The sequence below is a fragment of the Sinohyriopsis cumingii genome, chromosome 15, assembly GCF_028554795.1.
Source record: "Sinohyriopsis cumingii isolate HCF-2022 chromosome 15, ASM2855479v2, whole genome shotgun sequence".
NCBI lineage: Eukaryota > Metazoa > Mollusca > Bivalvia > Unionida > Unionidae > Sinohyriopsis > Sinohyriopsis cumingii.
Window position 1 is genome coordinate 25,806,099 of NC_142975.1, and position 25,915 is coordinate 25,832,013.

Sequence of the window (25,915 nt, forward strand, 5' to 3'; positions counted from 1 at the left end):
TGATCATTCGTTAAGGAGTAGTAATTAAAAAAACTTCTCATCAAGATGGCCGCTGAGTTATCTATGCATTTTGATTTAGGACCAACACCACACAAGTCTTTCAGTAAAACCTCTGTGATGAAACTACCATCATCCTTTCAGGAGCAGAGTTAACAAGATTTTTAAAATATTTTTCAACAGTGCAAGTCTAAGCAACCCCATTTTCATATTGGATAATAAACTTGTGCCAATTTACGGTCAGACGACAAAAAACAAACCACCCAAGATAAACACTTCTGATCAATGACTATCAGACTAAAATATTACTCGTTTTGACTCAAAAAGAATTTAAATATTCTGAGAGTTATGGCAAATGTAACTACTGATGCAACTGGAAAGAAATGAAATAGTTCAATATACTGCAAGTTAAAATCCAAAAGCTTCATCAATTTCAAATCACTGCCACACTGACCTATCAATACAATCGTGTCATCTTTCACTTGCCTACCTGGAGTGTTTTTACTTAGTTGCTCAACAAGTTTTCTTTCTTCAGTTTAAAACTTTTCAAAATAGATAAGAAATGATAAACCATTGCCATAACCTAAAATCTAACTAGGTCTACTACTTATGGCCATGATAAAGTGTAAAATATCATGGCCCCAAACACAAAAGTTTGTATACTGCTGATGCTGCCAATGGGGGAAAAGTTATGCCAAACAATAATACTATATAAAAACTAGACAAATAAATAAATAAATCCATAATATTAAAACTAAATTAGTTCACAAGACAATATCAATGGCTCGTATCCTTGTCAGTCAAGTTTTAAGGGGCAATATTAAACACAACTTGCATACAATCTTTTAAAACATCTTTTAATACATATTATAATAACTGAAAATTCTAATTGCAATAAAGAACTCCATATCGTGTCTTAACAGTCTATAACAAAAGCAAAACTATCTCCTTAATTCACTGTCAGAGAAAAAATAGGCTCAAGCCATGTTACTTACACATGCACTCAACATATGAACAATATTGGATGCTAAATTAATTTTAATAATTTTTATTATTAATGGTAGTAATATTAATAATAATAAAGGTGATGATGATGGTTATGGTGAAGTGATTATGAAGGTGATTATGATGAGGTGGCAATTCAAAACATCATCATACATGTCATAGGAAAAAAGATTTTTTTTATGGGATGGTTGAATATTTTTAAAATGTATGTATAGTTTAACACCTATATAGTTGCGTTTGCATGCCAACATTTTCTCCATTGACAGAGTACACATGAAAGTAACAATCAGCTCTTGACAGTGAATCAGTCATATGTGAAGTGCAGATTACATAATAACAATTTCGAGTACACAAGTGGTGCACATCCTATAAGTAAGCCACATGGCAGTGACGACAACAGTCACTATGTCAACAAAAGCTGCTGTTCTCTCCCTAACAAGCACCAAATATACACTAAACAATGCCATAAGTGGTACATAATTGAAAATCTTGATGATAAGAATCACAACTCCATGGTAAAGTGTCATTCAAAACTCAGCAAGACAATTTAATTTAGACAGGTATTAGTAGCATTTTTCCTGTATCTCCTTATAAAGTTGGATACAAGTTTTCAATAATCCAATTAAGTTCCTCTCCATTCTGGGACAAATGTGGAACCATGATTGGGTCTGGTCATATCTACTTCAATATTTAACCATGCAATTTCCAAATATTACCATTACAACTAGTAATATCAGACCTGTAACCTGTAAAAAAAAACACACAAACAACTGTAAACCGAGTAGGACCTGATCTGAGCCCAGCTTCTCTAAACTGTAAAAAATCTCAAAATTTCTACCTCAAAACTGAGATTTTAATAATTTTTCTTACTGCCTTCTTGATTAGTGAATTTTTGCAAAGAGCATTCAACAAGCACCAATAATTAGAAGTCATAGCACAACCTCTCTTGATAAGAATGATACTTTGCCTTTGAGGAAATTGTGAGATTACTTCAAACATGAGAAATTCTTGAATTCTTTTCTCATCCTTCCCAAGATATCTACATCTGCAAAATAAAATATCCAAGTATCACAAGTATGACAATGTAAATTCTCAATATGTGCAGAAATTTTGAGATGTACTCAAATCTATTACTGACTTTGCCCTCAGGAACTGCCTTCACAGAAAGTTCTCTGGTATAGATTAGTGTCCAAGTCATCCCACCAGAAAAGGAAGAGTTCCATCAGGAGAAGGAACTACTAGAATAATACAGCAGTGTAGAAGATCCTCATCTGCCAATACTTTATGCTATGGCAGAAAGATCAGAGTCTACAGTGTTGAGAATGTGCTATATACAGGTGATTAAAATACAAGGTAACTGGAATAATATTTGCCTTATCTGTCACAAGCTAGAGAAAGATCTCTCCAAAGTTGCCATTTTTAACTACTATCAGAGTTCATTGATGTCACAACAGCTCTAAGAAATGTTTAAATATTGATATAGCTAAATGCAATACCTGCAACATAAGCAGTAGTTTCAGATTACTGAAACTAAATGATTTCATGTTTTCATTAGCAAGTTACAAGAATAACATTGAAAAAAAATTAAAAATTAAAATTTAAACAATTCCACAATCAACTAGCTGGTGACAAATAAGATCACTATAAAATATCATATCAGTTAAAAATAATGATGTATGATGCTGTTAAGCATCTGAGCAAGCATTTCTTTACAATTAAGACATACTTTGTGTCTCAATTAAATCTCCCAAAATTTCAGTGTATCCAACTATTATATTCATCTCCAATAAATAACTGCACAGCTAAAATGCAGACTTTTCAATACAGACTCTCTCTACACATGCCAAAATTTAATTTTTGATTATATATTACTATAAACGTATTTTGTGTTCACCTTGGCATCCCTGGCAACAAAGAAATATATGCAACTAAGCAATATATCACCGGTTAAAAAGAGAACAAAGCAAGCTACGGGACTAATCAGCACAACTGCTAATACACAGGACAAGAGACTATCTTTTTGTCAAGCCCACCTTTTCTTCAACTACAAAAGACCAAAATTAGGTGTGGATGGATGTAAAAACAGACATACTGATGGACACAGGCAGGCTTGAACAAAGCCTATATTATAAAGAATTAAGACTTTTGCAATGACCAAACTGACATAGAAAACACAAACAACCTTGCAATTATGTGCAATATTCTCACATATAACAGACTGTCTCAAGATATCTCACCCACTCCCATCCCACACCCCAAATAAAGCAACATATTTTATCTTCAATATATCTACACAAGAGTTCCACAAAAAGCTTAACATATGTTGACTGTGCTATCAAGTAACACCAATGTATCACACCTGAAAACACTGAAATAATGAAGACAATCATTCCACCATCTCTACTTAGGAAATAAATTTTTTTCATTTGTTAGTGCAGGTGAAACAAATTAAATGCAATCCTTACATTGTACAGATGTTATCTATTATTGCTACTGTGATAAATCACATTTGGCACGATGATCAACAAAGGCAGAGATCAGTGAATTCATACAGATGTTGAGATACCGCCTCTCCTCAAAGTCCACATAAATCCATTTCAAATTCACTACAATATATAGCACTATTTCAAAGTAGCATGTTTATCATAATCAGCAATACACGTTTGTCAGATTTGAAAAGTACTGAGGGCAATGATCAGTGGAGAAAAAAACAAACATTTCCCCTTGAGCTCTACACCTTGGCTTTAGCGCTTGGTCAGGCACAATGTCTTCGAAGTATAAACAATGCAATTTTAACACAAGAGCATCATGAAATTGACAATATCACGAAACAACTTCAGACTCCTGACAACATTTCTAAGATCATTACAATAGCCCAGTTTGGTAAGGGCATCTTGAAATTACATCCCTTGATGTGCTCTCCATTGCCAATGATAAGAAAAGTATAAACCGCCACTTCCGGGGAGCAATTTCAAACAATGGCTAGGATACTTATTGAACAGGTTGCCATTTCTTTTATGTGCTCTGTGGATAGACGGACAAACAGGAACACATGGCATAAATCACTATTTAAAGAGGGGGGAGCAATATGAGTTGCATACTTTCTCAGCCGCAACCATGGGTAATAATTATCAATCTCCTGAGTACAGAACTCCAAATCAAGACTAAAATTTTCAGATTGTATAAATTTTATATAAATGGATGCTAACATAAAATATATCAATACTGGTATGAACTTTATGTCAGGTTATTGTGGAAATAATCACGAAAAATTTGAAAAGATATGCACATAACTTTGATTTAATTTGTACATAAAATGTATGTGAATTTAAATTTACTCAAAAATAGATGTATTGAAGTAGTACTTAGTTCTTAATGGTTTTTAATACAATGCACACATAAATGTATTCTAGAAATCACAATTTAAGTGAACATAAATTGAACAGCATAAAAAATTTGAAAATACTATTTCTTTTCTTTTCTTTTAAAAGTATCAACACAGACACTGATTGTTTTGACAGTACTGAATTATGCATCACCTAATGGTTTTAAGTCTTTCCCATGTGTAATATGTCTAGTAAAAATTGGTACAATTAATATATTCAGTTGCATATCTTCTAAAGTGCAAATATTAAAGTTATCTCATTTGCCTGTATCTACTTGACCATGCACAATTTCAACTAAATAATTGTTGCTGAGATAGCAAAAACCAAAGTTTGGTTGTTGTAATGGGGATTAACGCCATTTTTTAGCACAAGATAGGCTATACATGGCAGAAAGTATTAATGGTAGAGGAAGAATCTGGGAAATCCCTGGAAAGAACCACTGACCCAGGTGAAGCTACTAGCAAGCTTTCTCACAAACCCACATTAGCCAAGCCCGAAAATCAAACCCATGCAGACAGAGGTGAGATGGCAGTGATCCATAATGGCGAACACTTTAGCCCACTAAGCCACTCGGGGCCCCTCAAAGTTTGGCATTTCCCCAACAGGTTCATATATATTTTATTTCTATCTTAATATATATTAGTTTTCTTCGATGTACTCACATAAATTCAAACCCCATATTTCTTCACAAGTTTGCTATGTTAATGTTGTTGTTGTGATGTGTAATTTATATTTTCAAGATTTAGTTATTCATTACCAAAAAGGAAGGATAAGTGCTTTGGCAAAATTATAAATGACATTTGTTTCTCTATTTCTCCGCATATTTAAAATTTATGGCCCCTCAAGTTTATGCAAACTTTCCATCATTTGAAACAAAACTAGGGTAAACATTTATTTAAGCAAACAAATTACACATACATTTCTACTAAAATACACTTTAAATCTAGTTCAAAATTCATGTTATTAAGCGTTAAGTCCAAATTGTTTGAACGTGATCCAGTTTGTAAGCAATAAATTATTATGTTTCATTGTAATTGTCTCATTTAAAATATTAAATTAAGAGCTAATGAAACACTTTACAATTTATTTCCTGCTGAAAGACAATTTCAAAAGCATCAGAGGTTTAAATCAGTCGACGTTTTACGATTCAAGAATGATGTTTTTCAGAGCGTTTATGTTACGTACTTGTAACATTTATATTTTATAGATCACCTTTTCCATTGTTTAAATCTATTGTTACAATGCTCAAGGGAGTAACTAATGTACGCTCATTGCAAGAATGATAACTCTGCAGTTATTCATTAAGGGAGGTAAATAATGTTACTGAACTGGACTATAGAGCTGACAGTTTTCTTTTTCCAATTGATTTCTCAAGAGAATGTACACGCATTAATCTGAGAAACTCGAATATGAATAAATATTTTCAATTAATCTCTACCTGATGACTGATGCTGGAACCTAGATTTTTTTCTTCACTGCCATCTCACATCTGTCTGTGTGGGTTCAAGTCTAAGATTCAGCCAATGTGGGTATGTGAGAAAGCTTGCCAGTAGCTTCTCGTGGATCGGTGGTTCTTCCCAGGGTTTTCCCTCCACCATTAATACTGGCTGCCATGCATAGCCTATTGTGTGCTGAAAAATGGTATTAAACCCCACAACAACAACAACAACAACTTCTACAGTGATCACTTGAGGTTTTACCAACAAAGGCTCTGCTGAGAGGCTGAAAGTAGTCTGTGATAGCAAGCCAACACTAAAAAACCCATCTAGATTCCAACATGAAATTCATGAAGGTGTCAATAATGACACGGAGTGTTGATGCACAACACAAGGGGAGTCATGATTTTACAATGGATTTAATTCAACATACAGTAAAATCTACATTATCCATATATCGATTATCCCAATTTTTCACTCATCCAGTCAAATTTTATGTCCTCTGGACCAACAATCTGTTATTATTACAGTCAATTCGCACTAATAAATTTGTTACAAAAGAAAATTGTGTTCCTACAGAAAAATGATGTGTAGAAACAATGCCTACTTTCATATTTGTCAATGAATATTCAGTTTCCAGTTCTGACAGTAATTAATCAGAAAAAATAATGCACACTTCCTTTATATATTTTTCTTTACAACAACATTGTCATACCATGGGATTTTCATTTAACCCAAGTATGTATTTAAACATTTCAATTATTAATAATTATAAATGTAGGAAAATATGAACAAAATATTAAAAATTATATTATACATAAAATACAGATTTACATTTCTGACTCGTTCTTCTCATTTATTCATGCCAATTTAAAGAGACAAGAGAGGTAACTCCTCCAAAGTAACGGTATGATCATTACAATGAATCATTACAATGAAGATATTGAAAGCAAAAAACATGGTCACAAATAAAGTCTATTATTCATCCCAGGAAAAAAATTATCGTGACCAAATCTATATCTTTCAGGGCAATCAGTGCTTGTCTGTGTTTTTAGTTATATATAAATTATTTAAATTCAAATGTTAAGATGGTATATTAATTGAATAATGTACAATAACAAGGTTTATATCACTGCTAAATTTTATACATAATTTAACAGCTCATTAAAAAATATCCTCTTTCCAAAAAAATACCACATATTTGCTTTTAATTGAGTACCAACTGTAAGCAATATTTACATCTACTATAATATTCTGTGCCAGCAAATCTGTGTCTGTGCAGTTTGCAGCAGGATTTTGACATATAAGTGAGTACAATATTTATACTAAAACCGAAAATTGTCTGAATTTGTCAGTCACCCTGAAAATATCCTATGTAAATAAAATAAAGATTTGCAGAAACTGTTTAAAGATGTGAGCGCAAAAGCTGATCAAATGCACACATTTTTTTAATTAACAGTAAGTTACAGGAAATGGCAATTTACTGTGAACAAGCAATCATGTACATGATCCTAATATCACATTACATGTACTGTCAAGAGAACGAGTTATTCCCATGACTCAAAAAGACAATGGTCTATTTTGACAAAGTACCCATGACTAACTACAAGTATGTACAAGGACACTTTTAACTCCCATACTTGCTGACTTGGAATATTTGGAAATGATTTCGCTCAAAACAAAATCTCACTGGTTTCAAATTAAAAAGAATTTTAAGCAAGTCCTTATAAAAAAATTGCAAACAGTTGTATCCATTGCTCCAAATGGACTAAATCAGGTCTAAATCAAGTAAAAGGATCTCAAATCTTCAGGTCTCTCAATACTTTGATTGCATAATACTTGTCTGCATTAAATTACCAATCACTATATTACAAGTCTCAAATCTTCAGGTCTCTCAATACTTTGATTGCATAATACTTGTCTGCATTAAATTACCAATCACTACATTACAAGACAAAAAGTCAAAACATTTTACATTCAATACAAACAAATTTAATGGGAGACTTGTTCAAATGACTTTTCTTTATAAAATGACCTTACTAATAGTTATGTTAAAAATATTTCAGGTGGGAGTCATTTATTTCTTCAATAAGACTGGCTTCTAAACTGAAATTACTGAAGTTTGTATCAGTCTTGACTTGTTCTCTCCCTGTTTACCATCTATCTTCAACACTGAAATCCCTGCAGAGGCTCTCCCATACCTTGGTATTAAACGCATGTTCTCATGTACGTATCTCTACATTTATGGAATCAATATACACCGACATATACAAATGCACAACATCATGTCAATACAACTGTACACTTTTTACTTTTTGATTATTTATAATAGAAGTAAAATATTAACACATTAAACACTGAGTCATATATATGTATATAATGTATATATGTTAAACATGCATTACAATGCCATTCTTCATAGGTAAAACTTCGTTAAATTTGTAAGCATCATTTCTACTGAGGTAATTCAAAAATACTGGCCATTTTTTTCAGCTCAAAAAAATTCTGCATTAAATAAAACAGTTTGAAGAACAAACCATCTGAAACAAATTCTAATCTTAAACAGAAGGTTTTCTTTTCAAAAAAGACAAAATCAATCAATTAAAAGAAAAACATTTAAGTTTACTTTGTTCATCACAATTGTTAATATTCAAATCTGTTTGAAGAAAAAAGAATTAAATGGAAACATTTGAAGTTATGAAACCGAGTCAAATTTTTTCTTGTTATCAACTTAAACGTATTGATCAAGTTTTACTAATAGTTATATTAAATGCATCATCCATTAGTGCAACAACAGCTCTTATTCAATATAAATTTACTGTCCTGTTTGCATTAAAAATTCTATTTCTAAGCCTACTTTCACAATATTCTCTTTATACATCACAATAAAGTATAGATTTAGCACAATTTTCTTTTACAGGCAGCTGCTTAAAGTACTTCTGAATTTTTGGACAAAGTATTTATTTACATATCACACAATCTGCTATTTCCACAGCAACAAAGTCTCACTAACATTAAAACATGTTTCAACACAAAACAGCTGACATTAATCCTTAAACATGTGACTGTCCTTAACAGCTTGAGTAAATTTGTATGATTTTTTAATTATGTACTAATAGAAAAAAATACTCCACGATTTTCTGAAATTCAAGATATTTTTAAAGTTATTAAGTTTTAAAATTTTCCTAATGACTGTTTATAAAATCATTTTTTTAAAAATCAGACAATGGCTAACTTGTATTTTTATTTCAAATTAAATAAAACTGGAATATGCCTGCCATAGCTGTAAAACTGCAAAAGAAAAGAAACTCTTTTCTTAGCAAACTGGAATCCTAACACAAATCCCTTGAAGGGACTGATGTTCTACCGGTTTTAAAAAATTTCCTGGAATTCAAGATAACAGTATTTCTTCCTTTTAACCATGGAGTGTTGAAAACATCTCTGATGATCTTTTGGGATACGAGATTTTCAAACTGGCTGAAATGGTGTGCATACTGAATCATGACGATTGGATCCGATTTTATTTAATACCAACAGGATGTCACAAGTAGTCTTCTGGTGGAAACCCAATGTTGATATGACCTTCTGTTTTTGAAGGAGTAATAATAAGATTTTCAAGAAAGCTGCCATGGTGGACATATCTGACGTCAAATTGGCACCATTTTCATTTTAACCAACTAGACATTGTACCAAGTCAATGGTGAAAGTGCAATGTTGATGTATCCAGCCACCTAAGAGAAATAGTGACAACAGTTTCTCAAGAAGGCAATTGTGGCAGTCATTTTTCAATTCGGAATGGTACATTTTCAATTATGACCAAGATTATAATGAGTCTCTCTGTGAAAACACCCTGCTGGAATGACCATTCATTCAGAAGAAATAGAAATCAGATTTCCAAGGTGGCCACTGTGGCAGGTACAATAGATGCCTGAACACTGCCATGTATGTCCTTTTAGGACCAATAAAACAGTTGTTTTAGTAAAACAATACCTCTTGACATGACCATCATAACTTTATTTTCAATATGATTATTATGGTGGCCATGCTGGATGTGCAAATGACACCAGTTTCATTTAGGACCAACCATACATTACGAAAAAATCTTGTAGTGAAGACTGCATGGCAATATTACTTTTCATTCAGGAGTAACATCATTAAAAAGAAAGATGGCCACTGTGGTGGTCATATTGGACATTAGACTGGAACCATTTTTTATTTATAATCAACTAGAACATGGGATGAGTGTTTTAAGTTTTGTGGCAATTCTCCATGTAGCGGAGTAGCAATAACAAATTTGTGGTGAGACAGATGGACAATGAACAAAAGACCATCCCTTAAGCTCTACTGATCTATGACCAGTAAAGCTAAAAATATATCAAGAACTGTCTCAACCTACAGTTTTTCAATTTTCAAAATTTCTGTATTGTGTATGCATTCTGCATAGATGATTCTGACATGTTATCCAACAAAATATATCATGCAAAATTCGTGCAAGTCACAAGTCACTTTACCTTTTTTTAAGTGGATAACATTTTTTCAGTTTGAGTTATAAAATTTCCATTATATATACATACATACATATATATATATATATATATATATATATATATATATATATATATATATATATATATATATATATATAACTTGTTTTCTTTTCTAATTATAACATGAAAGGAAAAGTACAAAATGTTTGCTCTGTAGCTAGAAATGTAGAAGGAAATGCCGTATTGGCCAACAGAATGTAAGCATTTCAAATATATAATGCATTTTAAAATACAAAACAATACAGACTTCAGAGTTAGGAAGCCCTTTGCATATTTTCATTTTAATTGAATGGAAATTAATTATTTGCTTTGTATTCTCGAACAAAATAAATATTAACTATTATGAAGATCTTGTTATTTGGAGCTACCAACTAAAACAGTTGTCGTACAATTTAAAAAACATTAACGAAGATCATCTATTTCAGCTTAATACATTTTTGGATAAACCCTTGTGTTGAGGTGTAAAAATACAAGTAGCATTAATTACTAACAATGATGTGGACATTTTCAAAGTGAGACTTACTTTCCTCAGAGTACATGTTTGGACAATGGGTCTAATACAGGTGCAGAACACGTTTTAGGTGAAGCAACAGATTGGTTAACAATGTCACTTGCTTTCAATCATGATTAGTCAAAACACATACATGGCACTTTGTTTTGCCAATTGTGAAGTTAAATAAGATTGGGCTGTAACCGGGTGCATGTGCCACACTAATCTTGTCACTAGTGTGTGTGTGTGTGTGTGTTTGTGTGTGTGTGCATGCATAGGTTTGAATGGAATATCAAGACAATCTTGGCTACATAATACAGTGTAATTGTATGTATGAACCCCACCCCCCAAAAAACCAGTACAGTGTAAGTGTATGTATCCCCCCCCAAAAAAAAAACAAAGATAACGGCAACGACATATACTATACAAATGTTTTGTGGGTAAATTACAAGGTAGGTAGGTATGTAAGTAGGTATGTGTTGTGAAATACACTAGTAAATTCATATAAAGTACCATTAACCGCCTGTTTGCATTTACATACTAATCGTCACGTATTGAAAGGCAAAATGGACACATGTCTATCATATTTATAAGGCAGCACAAGTTATATGTAAATAAATGTGGATGCTACGTGCTGTGTGTTCCACATCAACCTGGTTATTCAACATAAGAAGTAAACCTCACCCATTAACTAAGAGTTCAGAAACAAAGGTTATCATTTGTTAACACCTGTCATCCTTATTTCCTGAAATAGGTTGGTCTTAAAACTTAAGCAAAAACACCAATTAAAACATTTTGGACAGCTATGTATTCTTTTGAAAGTTAAGTTCTCCTTTTACACTCTGTATCTTATAGTATATTGTCACACTCAAGATACCTTTTACACTCTGTATCTTAGGGTATATTTTCACACTCAAGACCTTATGGCATAAAATCAGACTCAACAATATACCCTTTACACTCTGTATCTTAGGGTATATTATCCCAATAAGGATACCCTTTACAATCTGTATCTTAAGGTATTTATTGCTGCACTCAAAATACCCTTTACACTCTGTATCTTAGGGTATATTGCCAGACTCAAGATATCCTTTATAATCAGTATCTTAGGGTATTTATTGCTGCACTCAAGATACCCTTTACACTCTGTATCTTAGGGTATATTGCCAGACTCGAGATATCCTTTATAATCAGTATCTTAGGGTATTTATTGTTGCACTCAAGATACCATTTACATGCTTTATCTTGGGGTATATTTTCACACTCAAGATATGCTTTACACTCTTTATCTTAGGGTATATTACTGCACTCAAGATACCCTTTACACTCTGCATCTTAGGGTATAATGTCACACTCAACATACCCTTTACACTCTATCTTAGGGAATACTGTTGCGCTCAAGATGCCCTTTACACTCTGTATCTTAGGGTATATTGTCACAATCAAGATACCCTTTACACTCTGCATCTTTGAGTATATTGTCACTCATAAAGATACCCATTACACTCAAAATCTTTGGGTCAAATGTTGTACTTAACAAGATATCCTTTACACTCTGTATCTGTTTCTATTTAGTCTGTGTTTACGAACTTTCTGCCCTATTTTTGCTGGACATGGCTAGATGTAATTTTGAAAGGCATTTGGTTTGGTGCTTTATGGCACAGCAACACAAGTAGGTTATATAGTGCCAAGGTAATGGAGTGAAGCACCTTGCCCATGGACACACCACAGTTTCTGTCCCAGACTAGTCCAATTGGTTTCAAACCCTTTCAATCACAAGTCTGGCATGCTAACCACTGAGCCCCTGCAGTACCCTTCAAAGATGTAAAAAAAAGACCCCAAAAATTTGCATTTGGAATCATGATTTTATATAAGTTGTCCAACCATCTGCATACACACCGAAACATTTACAGACAAGATGTCCTACACTAATACTTCGAAAGACTTCAATTTATATTTTCCCTGGTACTTAAAGAAAAAGCAGAAGTAAATGTTATGTGAGAGGTCAACTAAAAAGACAGAGGAAAAAGAGAAAGAATGCATTTGCCCTGGAATTACCAAGCATACTATAACATCTGGTAAAAGTAATAGCACCATGAAATTCATTTGAAAAAAAACAAAAACATAATAAAAATAATCTGCACACCCGTACATTAGTAGAATGCTGTACATGTAAATAAAGCTTGTTACTTTTAGGGCACAGAATTTTAAATATGATCATATATAATTAGCAATTTTAAAATAAATTATTTCACTGGCACTTTCCTAAATATTATTCTAGTGGTCCCCACTATAAAGCATCTCAGAACAACACATTCCCTGATACAACATGGGTATGGCTATGAAGTACCTCAGTATAACTCATTCCCTGATATAACATGGGTATGGCTATGAAGTACCTCAGTATAACTCGTTCCCTGATATAAAATGGGTATGGCTATGACGTACCTCATTATAACTCGTTCCCTGATATAACATGGGTATGGCTATGATGTACCTCAGTATAACTTGTTCCCTGATATAACATGGGTATGGCTATGACGTACCTCAGTATAACTCGTTCCCTGATATAACATGGGTATGGCTATGAAGAATATCAGCATTATACATTCCCTGTTATATCATGGGTATAGTCAAGGATCCCATACTACTAAACAAATTCTGTTTTTCCATGTGATGTATTCAGTACAGGGTAATACCACCTTTAACAAAGCACACCTGTATAGCTCTCCCTGGCCTGCTTTAAAGTGAAGGACCACTTTATTTTTGCACTTTATAAGCATATGATATTCTTATTTAAATGACAAGATTTTTGCTTACTTTTACTGAAACCTTTCTTTCCAAACAATATTCAAATGTATTATATTATCATCAATTTATGAAAATATTTTAAAAGATCTGGAACTGAAGAAAATAAAATGACGAAAAATTAAAAAAATTAAATATTTATATCTTTTCAAAAAATTGTATTTGTAGTCACATTCAATGTTGAACTTGTATGCTGACTGGATTGTAATTTAACTTGTATCTTGTATGCTGACAGGATTGTAATTTAACTTGTATCTTGTATGCTGACAGGATTGTAATTTAACTTGTATCTTGTATGCTGACAGGATTGTAATTTAACTTGTATCTTGTATGCTGACAGGATTGTAATTTAACTTGTATCTTGTATGCTGACAGGATTGTAATTTAACTTGTATCTTGTATGCTGACAGGATTGTAATTTAACTTGTATCTTGTATGCTGACAGGATTGTAATTTAACTTGTATGCTGAATAAAAGTTACATTGGTCCTGAAAAAAGAAAGAACTTGGTTTTATGTCCATTTCAAAGACAGGTTTCTTTGATTGATGGAATTTGTGAACATTTAATTATGATTTAACTACATTATATCTACAATGTGACTTTAGCATAGACTGAGAACATTGTATGAATTGTACTATTATTTAATGCTTAAATCTAAATACTACATTTGTGTTCATAAAAAACATATGACCCTAATGCTGACACTGCAGACCAAAACAGGACAGTCCACAAAATTTTAAAATTTGCTTTAACATCTTGAAAATCTAATCAGGTCATCTATTTAAGCATACAGACATGCGTACCAAATTTAATCTCTTTACATGACATGACTTTTTGCTCACTTACGATAACAAAGCCTTTGTTCAAGGAAAAAATTGCGAGTGTTGGAAAATGTACTGAACTATTCCCATAATGGCCTGGAAATATAATTATTAATATAAGAATAAAAATATGCATATCAATGCCTGAAAATTCAACCAGGTCATCAATATATGGATCCATTACATGATAATGGATGTAAAATTTCACATCTCCAAGTCTAACATTTTTTGTTGTTGCTTTTGTGTGCAAAATGGATTTAAGAGACAAGGACTTTGAGAGAAACCGATTTATGGACAGAAGCAAATCAATATGCCCTCTTCTGATACTGCAGTAGGGGCATAATTACTATGAGTTTATAAAGTGGTAAATAATTCCAGCAGATATCTTCATTAGCAAATTGTTCCAATGTTTTGTCCAAATAAAATTTTCTGAGCATAAGTTATATGGTTTTCAGCAGCAAACATAATCCATTATGTGTACAGACATCAGCCATTTATCATGTCTAGTATAATTAATGGAAGATAGAATAAACGAATATCCTCACTGTGGTACAACTCCAGAGAAGTCAGAAAACACTGATATCACAACATGATGCAGTTTACAAAAAGGTTTACAGTCTAAAATTAAACGCTTTAACTCTATCACAAAAACAACAATTAAGAGATGAAAAAGAAAAACAAAAAATGACAGCACATTGTTATTATAGAATAGCTTCAATCTTAATCAGTCCATCACAGCCAAAGAAAATTTCCCTCTTCTACACAGGTTATGAAAAAAAAAAAAGTTCACATGATGTAAATTCCTTTATGTATCTCTTTCCTTCTTCACCAATAATGATGATTCCTTTGTGGAAGAATGGTGAGAAGATGCTGACCCTCGCTTACTTGCTGATGATATTGTTTCCACTGCCGAAGACCTTGGTGGTGACCTTGGTGGAGATTTCACATGGTTACCACTGAAACTGGGTTTGGAGAGGACATCTAGGATATTAATGCCCAAATGATGAAGTTTCTCTGACATCAGAATGTTTTCCACCCTAATCTGTTCATAAGCAATCTCAAACTGCTGCAGCTGTGCCTGAAGATCTCGATTCATCTGTATTAATTTATTTGTCTGAAAAAAAATCATGATAGGTAAAATGTAAAACATCTAATAGTAACACTTGAAAAGAAATTGTTAACAAGAAACCCACAAAGGGACTGATGCTCTAATGGGCCAAAAGCATTTCCAGGAATTCAATACAAGACCATTTTTTCCTTTCATTTGTCAAGTGTTTAAACAAACTCTGATATCCTTCAACAATAACAAGATTTTCAAATTAGCTGCCATGGTACATATATTTTTTTTTATGTCAGCTTGATAGCAATTTCATTAATGATACAGTGGACATGATTCAAGTCTTTTAGTGACAACCCCATACCATTATGATCATCCATTCAGGTGAAGTAGAGACTATTGTTAAGACAAGTTATCATGGCAGTCATATTGGATGTACGACTGGCACCATTTTCATTTAGGACAAACTAAAAATATCATAAATCTATGGCTGAAAACTGCATGGTGACATTTGGAGAAGAAAAAGTTAACAAGATTTTCAAGATGGCTGCTGTGGTCACCATACAAGATTTCAGACTGGCACCACTTTCATTTATGACCAACTAGACATCTTAAGTAGTGTTCTGGTGAAAACCTCATGTCAATACGACTTTCTGTTCAAGCTGTGATAAAAAGATGTTTTAGAAGGCTACAGTGGCAGAGGTCAGATAGGCATACTTTTTATACAGAATCAGCCAGACATCACAAAAAGTCTTCTAATGAAAATCCAATATTGAGATGGCTATCCATTCAGGAGGTGCTGCTAAAACAAGATTTTCTAGATAGCTGCCCTGACAGTCATAATGATGTCAGATCAGCACCATTTTCATTTTAGGATCAAATAGACATCATAGACATAAAGTCTTGCAATGAAACCCCCATGTCCACTGACTGAAGAGCAGTGATAACGAGATTTTTAAGACAGCCAATGTGGCAGCTATATTATGGATCTTGAAATGGTATCATTTACATTTATGACCAGCTAGACATTATGTTATGTATATTTAATTTGTATTTTTTGTTTGTTAGTTTTTTTTAAATTTTATTTCATTATATGCTATTGTAATGTAACATTGTATGTTGGACTACACCTTGTCCTAAATCAAGTTTATTTTCTGCTTGACCTGAATGATTGATATTTTAAAATTCTGTAAAGTACTAATACATTGCTACAATATTCTCTTTGTGTATGGATTTAATATCAGGATCATTATTAATAGAAGTAAACATGTTTATTTGGGTCTGGGTCTAGGTTACTGGGATTCCCCTGGTACATCTGACATAGTCCAGGTTATATATCAAGTTTAGGTATCAGACTTTCTAATTATAACATTTTATTTTGTAAACTTTAAGAAGTTTCAAGAAGGTTATTTACCATTAGGTAATAGTTATATATTATAATTTTGGTAATGGATTTTCTAATAATAACATTTTTATTTTGTGTGTGTGTGTGTGATTTGGATTTTTAAAGTAGCTTTAACAATTTTTCAGTCATATCGCTATGATGTCTGCAGTATGGCAGTTTATAGTGATGTCTAGCACTGGGGCATCATGCTGCAGGCATGTAGCATGATGTCCCACCTAGTCACATTATCCTGACATCAGGCCGACCAGTCCTAACACTAACCTTTTAATGCTGAGCGCCAAGTGAGGCAGCTGTTAGTACCATTTTGTAAGTCCTTGGTATGACTCAGCCAGGGTTCGAACCTGCAACCTCCTGCATCCAAGGCAGACACTCTAACCACTAGGGCACCAGAGTGGTCGCAGAATTGAGTAGAATCAACAACAAAAAAACTTAAAAACATCCATCTATTCCAGATCAACTGAAAAAGTTGTTGCAATGCACATTCATTTACAATATGACTCTAATATTCAATTTTTTTAAAAGTAGACCAAAATGACAATTCTTATTTAAACTAATTTCGAGCATGCAACAAAGCTCAAAGGTTGCTGGGCAGTAATATGTGCACATTAATGTTGTTACTGTGTATTATGAATCTATGGTTGTGTATTTCTTTTGGAATACAGCATAAATTCAAATATTTTGTTTCCTGTAGTGCATTTTTTAAAAATGAATCTTTCGGTAGAATAACAAAATGAGTATATAGTAAAAGGGTTACTGCATCTGTATGGGAAAATATGAATTCATTTTCTAGCATAAATACTGCACTCCCAGTCATGCATTATTACTCTGAAAACTTGCTCATATTTTCCCAAACAAATGCAGAAACCTATAAATACAAAGCCATTAAAACAATACTAATTAACCTAATAACACAAAGCCAATTAAAACAATGCTAATAATTCATACCAGACCTATTTTGTCTAAAGTGTTCTGATTGTCCAACAAATTTACTTGCTTACCCCTATATCCTTTCATGTGGTAACAGAATGTTTTCAGATGCAACAGTTATGAATGAATTCAAGTATTCAGTACACCGCATGAGCATGAATGGCCAGATAAGGTAGATAAAGTGGTTAAAGCGTAAAAATCAGAACATGCCCAGCTTGTTTTAAAACAGGAAACAAGCACTAGTCACTAGCATGCACCTTGTAAAATTTGATCCAAAACTTCAAACATGAATACTCTCGACTCTTAGGCTATGGGATTTGATCTGCCCTGCTATGAAAAAGATAAGCCTTATTTTCATTCAAAAATGTCAAATGCAACTTTGATACTGTAACTTCAAATATAGCAATGATTGACCTAAATATCTAACAAAACAAAATCACTTGGACTGGATCAGGAACTTGACTAATGAATCTTATTTGTACTCCAATTATAGGTATGAAGAACGAACCAACTACAATGAAAGTGAGATTATCATGGGGGAAAAAAGACACTGAATAAAACACACTTGTGTTCTCGAAATGTTGACCACTGTATCAGAAATAAATGAAAACTCACTTTAGTCCACCGTATAGCAATAAATGAAAACCCAGTTCAGTTTACTGGTTAATGATGGTATCTGTAATGCCGATACAAAAAGTGACAACAAGGAAAGATGGAAACTAACAGTTAATAAATTGACCAGTGAGCATAATGCCATTTAAATTTCACAACTCTTGTCAGTTAAAGACAGTATTATGTAAGTTGCTCTTCTGACCTTGGGGTGATTTGCTCCCTACAATAGCTGTCTGGTTCTCTTCTTTTATGGCTGACAGCCAAGTCAAGAGTGTGGTTCTGCAATCATGTACCAGGCAAGTCACCAATAACCATGAGTGGACTTGATGTGACAGCTATAGTAGATGGTCAATAAAGTACATGCCTATTGCCATAGGTCAACTTTGACAGCAAAGTTACCGAGACAACAAGACCAGATAGCATGTTCTCTGCACTGGCCCATCAGAAAATCAGTTAAAATTCTACAGAAAAAAGTCACCCTAAATCTGTCCCCAGATATTACTTTGGGGTACGCATGTGGTTTTTGTACTAACCATTAACCAAACAAACTACTGAAAATCTTGCATATATTTTTGTATTAGCACCGATAGCCTTGCTTAATGAACATACTGTAAGAAGTAAAACATAACTCTCTTAAACATAGAAAAATATTCTGTTTTCTAACTGGATTACAGAAATAATTATTTACAGATGAAATTTATGACCTATATTCAGGAAATGCAAAACTAGAACTCCAATTTAAAAACTGAAAATTAATAATGATGCTTAGCAGCTTTCAATACTTAAGTTTTGTATATATTTGGAGATAAAAACAATAAAATCAACCTGAAATCACTGTTCTAACCTCACACATAGCAATAATATCATCATAATATCCTTTTCTTTAACATTTTAGCACAATTTTTATTTTTTTGCTCAATTACATGACTATTGGTCCAGCACTTGAAAACTAGCAAAAGCTTTCCCACTGCATATAAACATTTTCTATCAAAGCTTTGCATTGGACGAAATTGTAAACACTTAGTCTTTTTAAACAATATTTAGCCAATGAAAACAGTCCTTACATAAAATGATGAACGTGGTCTATTGGTAGTTTTACAGCATATTAGCAGGAATTTCCACTGAAAACAAGGTCAAATGTCGAAGTGAAACAAAATGACAACATTCTTGATTCTGACAAAAGTTTTCAAGGATCTGAAAGTGATGACATTGCAAATGACATTGCCTTTAATGTGCGCGTGTGTGTGATTTGGATTTTTAATGTAGCTTTAAAAAAAATCAGTCATATCGCAATGATATCTGCAGTGTGACAGTCCATAGTGATGTCTAGCACTGGGAGATCATGCTGCAGACATGCAGCATGATGGCCCACCCAGACACATTATCCTGACACCAGGCCGACCAGTTCTAACACTAACCTCTTAATGTTGAGTGCCAAGCGAGGCAGCTAATGCTGTACTGATGTCACTTTTTGCCAATTATGCTGATACTGCATATAGTCAATTATTAAAATTGCCAATACTGATGAGACCGATTATTTCATTATTATTTGTTTTATAACAACGACTGGTTCAGAAACATATACCTATTAGTGTAATGCAAGCAGGTATTTTGCCATGTGAGTTATAACAAGGTTGTTTATGCGGCAAGTGAACTTGAACTTCTTTACAGTTTACTATTTATAGAAAACAACGATCACACAAACATAAAACTTGAAAAACTTTAAACTAACACTGATAAAACTTATGGTTTGCCAGTTCAAGCTATAAATGAATGAAAATGTATTAAGCTAGTCTTTTAACTTACGTTCAATGATACAGGTCACCATTACTAGATTTCAATAAATGACTAAAACATGTCAATAACGATAGCCCAATAATATTAAAATAAACAATACACATGCTTTAAGACTAAAGTTAGACGTCACTTACGATGGCTGCAGCTAATACTGAAAGCCTAGTTGAGGTAGGTTGTATTTAAGCAACAGTAACATTTCTCCCTTCTCACCAAGTAATGATCCATGATGATCTGAAAAAATCTGGCCTGCGCCACTAAACTGCTGCTTGCTTGGAACACTTGAAGCTGGTACAGACAAATAGTGCCTAGCTAATTTGGCCAAGTAAGGGAACTGAAACCTGTGAGCGTTCCACCAGCCATATACGTCTTCTTGTGGCAACAGAGGGCTGGCCAAATACAATTCAAGCATCACATCAACGGCGTCATCCACATGGGTTGTTTCATTGATGGCATGGAGAGGTTCATCACAGGCCACAGAAAACAAATCCCATATTTGTGATGTTGATGGTCCAGTGGCATTTGTTTCAGTTTCAGTTTTTCCTTTTTGGTTGGGGGTTCCACCTGCTTGTCAGCTGACGCAACTATGATGCATTCTGCTCTAAGCCATTCTTTGAATCTGGTCACAAGTAATTCTTCGCTGAATAGGCGATGTTTGAATCGTGGATACAAGATGGTGGCCAAGAGAAGCTTCTTGTTGCTGGCAATGTCAGCAAAGTGTGTGTTCAGTGATGTAAACATATCAAGGTGCATTGTCTGAATACCTTGACTCACTTCATGTTCTCGAGCCAGCAACATTTGAAGCATTTTTAACATAGGAAGAATGATGGATACTGATGTTTGGCTATCACTTACTTCCTTGGTAATGTTTGAGAATGAGCCTAACGTGTCTACAATATTGTTAATCAAGACCCACTGTTGGGCTGTTAGGCTAGACAGGTCATAGAGATTAGCTGTAACGAAACCAACATATTGTATGTAGAATTCCAGTGTGTCTGGACATCATGGGTGAATTTCTTATGGGCATCAACAAATTTTTTTTGGGGCGAGTGCTGGAACTTGCCGACTATGGATCACGAGATCACCAAAATATCTTTGACAACCCACTGCGACAGAATGTCATCACTGACAACGAGCTGCAGTGAGTGTGCAAAACAGCTGATGCAGTCAATTTTCAGCCAGATGCATTGCTTTAACAATGTTTGCACCTCTGTCACGCAAAAGAACATGGATATGAGTTTTGGGAATGTTGTATTCCTCGCATAATTTGTCCAGTTTGCTTGCCAAATATTCTCCTGTGTTTGATTCATCAAGAGGCATTGCTGCTAAAATCACCTGTTTCCGCTAAAAGTCTTCGTCAGCCAGTGTGCCATAAGACTCAACAAGGCTATGCCGATGGACAGGTCTGACCATGCATCAGAGGTCAAACTGTGGTCAGATTGGGCAGAAACTAAATCACACACCCTGCTTTGTATCCCCTTTTGCATGTCAGGTATCAAAGATGTGGAAAAGTACTTCCAACTTGGAATTTTATAGTGTGATTCTGCCTAGGCCGTCAAAATCCAATGTCTTCAACAACGAAAAATGGTTGCACATCTACTGCCATGAACTTTGCAATAGCTCTGTACCAACTAATAGTTCTCAGGTGTCAAATGCAATTGGTTAATTCTGGTCCAGCATGGCGTCAATAGTCAGAGTACAAGGAGTTGCTGAAGCTGCTGAGGTTAACTGCACAGCATTCTTTTATTTTTTATCTGCAAGAAACAGGCCATGTTTGATGATGTGCTTGCAGCGCAAGTGCTGGACAAGATTTTATGTCGTATAGTGTTTGGAATCCTTTCCACCTCTTGAAATGCATGCTTTGCAAAGCATGCAATTTGCTTTGGACTTGTCAACTCCATTTACTTTGAAGTAATTCCAGACTAAACTTAAGTGTTTCGAGTTCAACATTATGCATAGGCTTGGTAGTATATTTAATAGTGTACAATCGCTAGTCAATATTAATAATCCAATCGATTCGCTCTCTTGAAACAATGTTTTAAATCATGCAAGTTACTACTAAGTTGTCCACGTGGCTGGATGGATGCACACACCATCCTGCAAACTGCATGCTGAAGCAGCTCAGCAGCTAGGGTATCCAGGGGCAATGTCGCTGGCGTTGGCATGCCAATATCAATGCTGGATAATATTTGTATGTCAGCGTTCATCTGTTTCAGCATGCGGCCATAATTCGTTGATTATAAGCATTGCAGAACTGGCTAAAGAACAGATTAATTATAGTGAGTCATAGTTTCGTAGTAGTTGGAAATTTTGCTAGCTATCTATTCTGCCTAGCTATCTGCTAATGTGTATGCTGGAAGTTCAACAGCCACATGAGGCCTCATTGGCTGGTTGGCTGCTGTGATTGGGATGAGTGCAAGAATAGTACTGATGATTTGTTGTGTGCAGACAATCAGCAGTAGTTTACAGCATGTTAAAAAGTATTTACTTTTAAGAATATAATGTCTTTCAATTAATCCCCAAATCAAATGTTTATTCCTTAATTTCCACTATTTAATTCTGATTTAAAATTCAAACCATGTCAAGATGAATGTTATGAGTGAATTTATATTTTGGAAATTTGTTTACGTCTGCACCGATTATTTCTGCCGATACTGATTATACCGATTGTTCTAATAATCGGCCCGATTATGAGTATGGCCGATTAATTGGTACAGCTTTAGCTGTTAGTACCATTTTAATAAGTCTTTGGTATGATTCAGCCGGGGTTTGAACCCACAAATTCTTGCATCCAAGGCAGACGCTCTAACCACTAGGCCACCTTAGTGGTCCATTGCCTTTGTTGATCAAAGACAAATGATCGGACATTAGTACAAGCCCTGTTTCGACACCTGACATTTCAGATTTATCTGAATCTGAGGATGAAATGCACGACAATCTTGTCTGGTCGAAACACGTGGGGCCAGTACACATGGACAACTTTACAGCAGATTCAGGGCACCAACATTTCATTTAGATGAAAATGCAAGGCAGATAGATTTCTTTTTACAGTTTTTTCCTCAAGAAATTTTCCATTTGTGCAAAACATTTGTGAAAAAAGTAGTCTAATAAACATAATAAACACAACAGATATCTTGAGGTATATTTTTTCTTATGAATATGTGATTATAAACATTGATTCCTGAGGATTATATATACCTGTAGGTGAAAATGAGAGGCACAAAACTTTGGCAATTAAGTACTTGCAGTAGGTAAAGAGTTAAGTAATTAAATGTCCAAGCTTTCCTTGAAAAAACGTGTCCTTCTTGTTAAACATTATTACACCTATATAAAAAAAATTGTAGAGACAACAAAATAACTAAGCTGATGCCACTGCTGTATTCACTTGAAATATGTATGTATAGATACCTGCTATAGCTACCGACATAAAAAGACAATCAACACATGACATTACAGCTCACCTCCATATCTTCCCGATCATGGATAGCCTTGACATCTTTGATTAGTTTTTCTTTATCCTCCTGTACTTCCTGAATGCGGGTTTCTGCTTCTACACATATCCGTGCAATTTCCTTTTTCAGCTTCCTGTTCTTCTCCTGATATTCCTGAACAAGCTCACTGCTTGGTGCTTCAGATCCCTACAAAAGAGCACATACCAGATGTATGAAGTTATAGTTCTTAAGCTCCAAGTGAATTTCATTTTATTTTGATTATATTTTACTTACTTTTGCTGTCTGTATGTATTCTTTGCTACAAAGACATAAAAAAGGATCAGTTTTAAAACTTAAATTACTGTGGAGTGCACGTTTTTGGCAGTGCCCAAAAATGCTGACCTTTTAATTTTTAAGCATCCATGCCAAACCCCCAGGAAGTGCACATATAAATTATTGCTATTTTAAGTGGCCCAAAGGCATAATACTTTGGGCATCAAAAGTGTCTTCTATATATTACATGTCAGAATTATGGAACGTGCCCTGATTCTCCAGCTGGTTAAAATTCTTCTCACAAAGTGAAAAATCCATATGGATTAGAACAAGAATGTAAGAACCCCAAAAATTTAAAAATAAATTATATTATGCACTCACTTTAACTAGTCTATATGTTTATCTTTCACTGAATGGTTATGAAATGGAATTCTGCAATGAGCATGATCATATGCTCAGACTGCTGTATTACATTATACTCATATTCTTCTTTTGCAAAGCAGTGTTGATTGTTCTTTTTTCTGATCTGACATATTTTTGACATATCAAAAGATCCATCTGCTCATTTTCCGTCACATAACAAACATGCTCTAAAGCATTTCACTTGATATCTGGTATCATTTTCTTTAAAAAGTAAAGATTGTTCCACTAATTAACTAGCTTACCAATATAATCAATTTGTGATGCATAGTTCAAATCTGAAGGAACCCATCTGTTTCTTGGAAATGGGTCAAATCAAGTTGCTATAAATAGCAAACAAGGAGAGTACTCTTGTGCTATTCTTATGCAGCAGTCATCATTTGAAGAATATTCTCAAACAAATATGAGTGGAAATAAAGTAAAAATAACAAAAATGGCAAAAACATTTTATTGCTTTAAATTTATTTTTTTAATATAACAAGGAAGCGTAATCCATAAACATGCAAATGTAAAATTTAATATGGTGAAAAAAGCATAATGATTATGCCAAAAGCATAATGATTTAATGGTTAGTATGTATGTTTCTTAAGACATCTAAAATTTAATGCTGCCATCTGTTTTATAAACTTTTTTTATTATTGTCTAATTATACTGCTGTATCACTCATTTTCAAGGTGATACCAATTTTTGCAGATTTCATTGTTGCCTCACAAAAAATTAACCTCCTATATTAAAGAAACTCTCTACCCCCACAATTTTCTTACTGTGTTTCATTCCAAGAAATCAATGATCAAGAAAACTATTTGATAAATCAGCATCTTTTCTTTAATATGGTAATAAAATTAGCTTTTACATGTATTTTGTTTTATTTTATACTTTTAAAATAGAATTACAATTCATTACAGATCATTTCAATACACTCAAATCTATATAGTGTCCAGTAGCAGCAAATTCCAATGATCATCACCTTAAACTGATGTTGAGACACAAGTCAGGACAGAGAGAAAGGAGAAACATAAGGTATTCAAACTTTAGCATTACTGAAAATGAAAAGAAAAGATAAATGATAATAGCATATAAAAATTAGATTTAATACTTATTAAAATTGTCCCATTGTATCCATGCATGCTTGGTCACAATGAAAATGTCTGTAAAATATATAAACTATTGCTTGAATCATAGATCTAATGAAACACAAGGTAGATACACTAATTACATCAGAGTACTGCAGCTCACACTTCACAGACTTTTGGACAAAACCACTAGATCAACATCATGTCAATCAAGTCAGGTGGTAAACATTTCTCATGTAAATAATCCTGAAATTGTTGAATTTAAAAAGTCCTGGATTCTCAAAGCCAGGGATACTTAGATCCAATCATTCACAGATTTTCATGCAAGCAGCAATTACTGATGAAGCATATCAAATGAACACATCAAATGCAGACACTGCTTGCTAACTGCATTGAGCTAGGATTGGCTGGTTACATGTTTGGTTCATATGAG

The 25,915-nt window shown here is 33.7% G+C and overlaps 1 protein-coding gene across 2 annotated transcripts in view; it reads right to left on the reverse strand.

The window, feature by feature from the left end:
* Nucleotides 1-837: 837 nt before the first annotated feature.
* LOC149781437 (ski oncogene-like) overlaps nucleotides 838-25,915 on the reverse strand; it is a 154,619-nt gene continuing 129,541 nt past the window's right edge. For both annotated transcript variants that reach the window (XM_089935520.1, XM_089935519.1), the window contains exons 6-7: nucleotides 23,747-23,923; nucleotides 838-15,604 (exon numbers count right to left, since the gene is read on the reverse strand). In XM_089935520.1, coding sequence (XP_089791646.1) covers nucleotides 15,296-15,604; nucleotides 23,747-23,923 — 486 coding nt within the window. In that variant the 3' untranslated portion in view covers nucleotides 838-15,295. The remainder of the gene's footprint in view (nucleotides 15,605-23,746; nucleotides 23,924-25,915) is intronic.